Source organism: Lolium perenne, chromosome 4, assembly GCF_019359855.2.
Source record: "Lolium perenne isolate Kyuss_39 chromosome 4, Kyuss_2.0, whole genome shotgun sequence".
Lineage (NCBI taxonomy): Eukaryota > Viridiplantae > Streptophyta > Magnoliopsida > Poales > Poaceae > Lolium > Lolium perenne.
In genome coordinates, this window is record NC_067247.2 from 170,990,986 (window position 1) to 170,998,413 (window position 7,428).

General features: G+C 45.1%; 1 protein-coding gene across 2 annotated transcripts; it reads right to left on the bottom strand.

Annotated features, from left to right (window-relative positions):
* Window positions 1-3,224: 3,224 nt before the first annotated feature.
* Window positions 3,225-6,567, bottom strand: LOC127294713 (uncharacterized). 2 transcript variants are annotated; one of them, XM_051324588.2, is made up of 3 exons: window positions 6,163-6,567; window positions 5,467-6,065; window positions 3,225-3,419 (listed from the first exon to the last, which is right to left on the bottom strand). In XM_051324588.2, exons 1-3 carry the CDS (start codon window positions 6,460-6,462, stop codon window positions 3,410-3,412), a joined length of 909 nt encoding a protein of 302 aa, XP_051180548.1. In that variant the 5' UTR covers window positions 6,463-6,567; the 3' UTR covers window positions 3,225-3,409. The 2 variants fall into 2 exon arrangements, with proteins under 2 accessions (XP_051180548.1, XP_051180547.1); XM_051324587.1 differs by lacking the exon at window positions 3,225-3,419 and having other exon boundaries at window positions 5,276-6,065; window positions 6,163-6,566.
* Between the last annotated feature and the right edge of the window lie 861 nt (window positions 6,568-7,428).

Genomic DNA, 7,428 nt, shown 5'->3' on the forward strand with positions numbered 1-7,428 from the left:
AGATCTGCTTTCACCAAAAAATTCGTCTCGACGAGATCTTCAAAACTAGCACACATGTTGATATGCTTGGAGAAACTTTTTTTTGGGCTAAAAGTTATCAACCCCTCTCTATCTGAATAATCAACCCCTCCGTACTTGAGTGATCAACGGTGAATGTAACTATCAACCTGGTGCAGGCTATTGAGGGAAAGTTCTGCATGCATGCACAAAAAAACGAATCCGCTGATGTCAGCGGAATCTTTTCCAGATTTGAAAATTCAAAATATTTTAACTTTCAAACGACAACTTCAAATTAAGATTCGCTTTCACCAAAAATTCCGTCTCGACGAGATCTTCAAAACTAGCACCCATATTGATATGTTTCGAGAAACTTTTTTTCGGGCTAAAAGTTATCAACTCCTCTCTATCTGAATAATCAACCCCTACGTATTTGAGTAATCAACGGTAAATATATAAAATTATCAACCTGGTGTAGGCTATTGAGTAAAAGTTCTGCATGCATGCACAAATAGGCGAATATGCTGATGTCAGCGGAATCTTTTCCAAATTTGTAAATTCAAAACGTTTTAACTTTCAAACGACAACTCCAAATTAAGATTCGTTTTCACCAATAAATCCGTCTCGACGAGATCTTCAAAACTAGCACCCATGTTGATATGTTTCGAGACACTTTTTTTTTGGGCTAAAAGTTATCAAACCTCTCTACCTGAATAATCAATCCCTCCGTACTTGAGTGATCAACGGTAAATATATAAAATTATCAACCCCAAAGTTAATTTTATTTGAAAACTTTAGCGATTTTTTTTAGTTTAGAAGCTATCAACCCGGTGTCCTGTTATTTATCAACAGTAAATATAAATAACTACTAACCCTAAAAATCTAATTTTATTTCGAATATTTTGGAGACTCTTTTTAGTTTACAAGTTATCAAATCGGTGCCCCGTTATTTATCAATGGTAATTATAAATAACTACCAACCCTAAAAAGTATTCCATTTAGAATATTTTAGCAAACATTTTTTATTTTACAAGCTATCAACCCGGTGCCTCGTTATTTATCAACGATAAATATAAAATAAATAATAACCCTAAAAATTATTTCATTTAGAATATTTTAGCCACTCTCTTTTAGTTTAGAAGCTATCAACCCGGTGACCCGCTATTTATCAATGGTAAATATAAATAAATATCAACCCTAAAAATTTAATTTAATTTAAAAAATGTAGCGACTCTTTTTTTGTTTACAAGTTATCAACCCGGTGCCCCGTTATTTATCAACGGTAAATATAAATACCTAGCAACCCTAAAAAGTAATTTTCATTAAGAATTTTTTAGCAACTTTTGTTAGATTACAACTTAAAATAGTACTTAATTTGAGTGACAAGTGGTAGTTCATTTGAGTTGCAAGTGGATCTTCCCACCCGTTATTTTCCCCCTTAAAAACCACTAGCCCGAAAAAGGGAATTGCAAAAGGACCCCATTAATATGAATTACCGTACGAAAAAAAACCCAAAAGGGAATTGCAAAAAGTGAATTGAGAGTCTGCCTCATGCTGAAGAAAAAAGAGTGAGATGCTATGTGTATGCATGCAATAACTTATGAAAGAGTGCTGAAAAGTTGGCTCATTAAATGTAAATCCATGAGATGCTCTGTGCATGTGCATGCATGCGGTGTGAACGCTAATGCAACTTGCAAAGCAGTAATACAAGTTGTTAGTGTGAACACGTGTGAACGCAATTAAAACACTACGTGATACAAAGGGAATTGAGTCGCGCTTTCGCGCGAGCGCTCCGCGCCACAGAAACCGATCGCTCGAGCGAGCGATTGCCAGGGAGGGGATCTGAAGACTAACCGGTAACCGGACACTGTGTAGCCATACCTCCAAAAAAAAGAGATCTTTCTACAACCGATCAGGTGTGAGAGTGAACCCAACATGTGCTGATGGATCATCATCATTAGTTTTCGTCTAAACAAAGGGAGTATCTGGCCTCTACATTACAAATATGCATAAGGCCTTTTTTATTAATTTATTTAACAAAGATCTAACAAAGGTAATACTTAAAATATGCGAAGCCACAACGCAAGACCTACACACCCGATAATGAGTGAAGATCATGTCAACGTGACCTTATTCCCAATTGAAACATGGAAAATTTTCCATCAACTAAGATCCAGGAATATCGCATACCCGAGACACACACTAAGCAAAATGGAAGCACTCATCTAGTCATCTAGTATAGTAGACTCTTAGCGAGCACCTCATGCACATACTACATAAGCCGTCACCTCCATCAAACCATCGAGCAATCTTTAGGGTAAAAAAATCTGCATAAACTTCGTCGTTCCACTCATCGATGTCACCACGACACCAGACAGTGTCACCTCCCTACACCAAGACCCCACTACACCATGCCGCCGAGACTCTTCGTTGTAGATGGTAGATGTCATGCCACCCCATCTTGGTCCCACCAAGTCTTCCACATGTCCATCTAGCCGATGAATATCTCCAAAGATGGTTGCCCCCATGGGGGTGCCGACGCAGGCATCACCATCATCTAATCCGGGAGGCCGCACAACGCCTCCAGCGAGGGCTACGATGCCCACTGGTGCCGTAGTCAATAGTGGCATCCTCACCCTCTTCAGCAGCTGGACCACCGTCTCCTCGTCGTGGACCGCCACACCCCACGGGCCAAGCGATCCGCTGCCGGGAAGCCGCCGCTTGGCAACACCCATCGGCCAGATACGTTTGCAACGACGATAAAGACAACCAAAGGTGGAGGAGGCCATATCGTTGCGTGACGGGCGCCATGGCCACACACGTCGTCCCGAGGCGCCCGGTCAAGATCCACCACTGTAGCCACGCCTTCAAACTGTGACGAAGGGATGCGCTGCCGCAATCATTCACCCATATAAGATTTGCCCGGCTGGGATCCAGTGGCGGCAGGAGGAGGTGGCGGCGAAAACCCTAGGGGCTTGTTTGGTAGTGGAGTATTTGTGGGGATTAGTGGGGATAATCCGCTAGGGGATTGGGTGAATCCCCACCCATCACCCAATCCCCACAAATACTCTCCTCTGCTAATCCCCAATCCCCTGCTTCCAAAACAATGTATTTGGTAGAGAGGGTTTGTACACAAGCTCATGACACCAAAACAAGCAATGGTGGAAAAAACTCAACGTAACTTACGAAAGATTCAATTTTTATGGCAACAGATTAACACAAGTCTGTGAAGTCAACATCCAATAGTTAGCAGCATTCAAAACATAAAGTTCAGTCACATTAAGTCGCAACAGTTTAGCATAAATTACATATTCCATACAACTATTCCCAGCAATGTTTTTTTGTGACAAAAGACGACTCTTGGAAACTGTTGATTTTCTCCATGTGATCTTCAAGGAACACAAGTCAAGCCTTACGATTTCCTGAAATCATATGCGAATATGTTAAGACGTTGGTGCACAATCATGTTCTTCAGTGATTGGATAACTGAATACATAATAGATGTACTAAATTAAAATCAATTCAGTTTCTAGCAGAACTGTTGGCATCCGAACTCATGTTCAAAATATACTACTTAACCATATCTACTTCAGGAGTACAGCCAAGACATGCCAATTTCTGGGCAAAACAGAGGTTCCAAATATAGCCAATGTTAGCCTTGCCCAAGGATCAACACACACATATATATAGGTATCCACAACACTAAATTTACGCCATGCCATGTAACATATAGGTACCATATATAGTTGTTAAGTGCCTTTGCATTTCAGTTGGCCAAGCTACCAGGGAGTAATTAAAAAGAATGACCAAAAGCATCTACTTTGCACATATATTATTCAAAACAGGGGCAGGATTTCAAAGCTCAAGCATGTAGCCTACACATTGAGAAATAAATCACAAGGGTGACATATGGCTAGCAATGCAATAGAGAGGGAGAGAGAGAATGGGGCTATTACCTGCCATCATTGCTATTACCTCATGGTAACTGAATACAAAGAATGAAAGCATCCAGACAACTACTAGTTCATTGTAAGACATGGCTTCTTTTCAGTTCACGGCCAAGTCTTGCAAGGATACAATGAACAACTAGACATATTTATACACTAAGAATTAAGCAGGGGTAAATTCAAATCATTACATGATGCTCACGTTAGGTCATTCAGTAAATACTAGTGTTGTAATTACCTTCATTCAGTAAATAACATTGCTCATGTAAATGAGAAATGCAGTACTGGAAATAAGTTCTGGACATGTTAAATTCAAACTCAGTATAGCATTTCAGGCCAAGCCAAGTGCAGTACTTAAATTCACATTCATAAAAAAGAAGAATGCATAAGGTTAATATTCTGAACAGCACAGCAGATCAAGCCAGCAACCAATCAAGCATGAAAACTACATTTCCATGTTCTAGAAGAGATGACAAGGTAGCCAGACTGGATTGGACCCGTCAATTTCATGGGCATGTCTAAGAAAACTAGGGGCTCGTGCTATAACTCAAGTGTATATGCCTGCACCACTCTTCTGATCGACCACACCTAGCACTACTCTTCCTCCTCCTTTCCCCCAAAGCAAATACGTGCCAAATCAATTGTTTTGCGTGATGTGTATCTGCACAGGGTGAGTGCAGCAAGTTGGAGTACGGGACTCAAACGCTCGCCGCTCAGCATGAGCATGAACCAAGGACAGGAGGCGCTCAGATCGGGCGACACATGGAAAGCACTAGAGAGAGGGAAAGAGAAGAAGGGTTACCGGAGAGGATGTAGACCAGAATACAGGGCCGGCGGGAGGTGGCGTCGCCGGTCATATACCAAGAACGGCGCCGATCTGATGTGGAGCGGCTAGGCTGGATCAATCCTTGTGTGTGCCGGCAAGATGCTCTGCCTCTCCTGTCCCTCCCGTAGTTCTCGCCGCCGCTCCGCTCTGCTGGCCGCCGTCGCTCGCCGCCAGTCGCTTGCGTGCAATTTGGGTAGGGTTTCGACGGGGACGAGACGGGACGGGGATAATACGCGAGGTACAGGTCGTGGATTCAATCCAAGTCAAAAATGGGTCGGGGACGGGGTTTACCAGGGATGGGCGGGGATTTATTCGGCCCAATACTCCGTTACCAAATGGGCTATCGGGGATGGACGGGGATTCGGGGATGGGCCGGGATAATACTCGCCTATCCCTGCAAATACTCTTGTACCAAACAAGCCCTAGGGAGGAGAGGGGCGGACTAGGGATGGGAGGAGGATACGTTGTGTTGGATCGCGTCGTACACGCAACACCGGGCCATACGTTATAACGATGAATGGGTATTGGCATACAAACTATAGGAAGTGTTCATGGGTTACATATACATCTAGACACAATAAATTCAGTGAAAGGATGACTAGGATTAATCTAGCCTAATGCATGATCCTGAACCACGACCCGAGGAAGGGAAAGACCGCGATGAACAGGCGCATCAAGAGGGGCGACTGCGTGTACCTCGCAGCTGCTCTGCTTCTTGGTCTCCTCCTCCGAGCTGTTGTTTCAGGTTGTGGCCTCCTCCTCCTGCCCACTGATCTCGCCGCACCGCCAGTAGCAGTGTTATCAGCAGCATCCGGCGGCGGCCCCGTTCCTGAACGCGGCTTGCTGCTGCCGATGTACTGGTCATCGCCGGCACCGTCGAGCTCGTCCCATCCTCCAAAACTAGTTCTGCTAGTGTTGCTGCTGCTGGCACTGAAAACGTCAGTATCATCTGGTTCCTCGCTTGTTTCTGAAACTTCCGAGTTGTCATCCTTCGTCCATGAGTGCTGCTGCTGGCTCGTGCCATCTCTATACTTGGTCGAGTAGGAGGTGCTTTTATATCCATGTTCTCCGAATTCCTCCCAGCTGCTGCTTCTGTAATCGGAGTAGTAATCATCATCGTCACCGTGGTACTCTTCTTGGCTACCGCCAAATGTACTAGAGAACGCGCGTATGGCGAAGGAGGCCGCGGATTGGGCGAACGGGACGGCGATTGCCAAGAGGAACGCCTGCCGCCCCGTGGCCAGCAGCATGGACGCCAGAATCAGAGGGAGCACGTACCAGTACGCCCGCGACACCTGCATCACACGCACCATGGATCCCTCCCAATTCAGTTTCAGTTAGCTAGTAGTAGCAATCTTGCAAAGCAGGAGAAAGGGATAAGTGGGACACTACCTTGGCGAACCATGGCTCGTCGAACGCCTGGTCCCAGCTCGCGGAGCCACCGAACGAGGGGCCCTCCTCCTCGTCGTAGTCGTCGTCGAGCTGGGCCTCGTCATACCACCACCTCCGGCTCCTGGTGGACTGCTCGGCGTTGGAGGAGAAGCGTCTGCTCCTCGTGCTGGACGAAGAAGAGGAGCCGCTGTCAGGGCCAAGGGAGTAGCTGAGGATATTGGGATGTTTGATGGCTGCCGCCGCTGTTACTCCCCTGACTACTAGGCTGAGCCGCCGTGGCAGCATCGGCGACGGCGCCATTTCATCTCGGGACTCGGGAGGGAATGGTGGGTGGCACCAAAATTATCCACGACAACACGAAGAAAGAAGAGACGGTAGGGAGAAAGGGGAGGAAGTGGATAATGCTTTCTCACTCGCTCGTTCGGTGTTGCAATACTTTATTATTTTTCTAGGGTTAATTAGATAGAACAACTTTCGATTTTCGAAAAACGCAATCGCAATCCTGTGTACATCTTATTTATGGCATTATACTAATTTAACCACACATTCGAGACAATATACACTATTTGATTGTACATACATATGTACAGATTTCCGAATAGCATTTTTCCCAATATTGGTGACAACGGGTACACGTGCACCGGGTTCATCCTACTATTTTCCGTGAAAAAAGCTACTATTTAATAAACTATTTTAATCCAGGTAGAATATGGTGCATCCCCCAGCTAAGAGTAGATCCGACGCTGGCGCTGCATACATCATAACATAGAACATGGTACCTTAGATTTAACAGTATTTTAATGAAACCGGCCTTGCTAACTGTGGTAGTGATTAAAAAAAACCGAAACTCACCGATCCTAACACAATATTCTAATGGATCCGACCTTGCTAACTGTGTTACACATCAGATCTGTGGTCAACTTAAACAAAAAAAAGAATGAGAAAGAACTTATCCAGGAGACGGTGGAGCTAGCGAGGACGAGACAGCTTGACCGACGGTATCGGAGTTCGACGACGAGGTTCGGCGGCGTGGTCGATGAAGAAGCCCCAACCACGTCAACTCCATCCCGGCGAGGCAAGACGACAGAAGCTAGGTAGCAGCTTCCGCCACGCCGACCAGGTGCTCAAGGTGAGCAAGGTGACATGCATTTTCCTGAATCTGGATGGACGGGTGTCATGGAGTGAGTACGGACGGGACCCTGGTGGTCCTTATATATCCCAAAAAGATGATTGCGTTTGATGGGTCTAACTGAGCCACTTATCGCA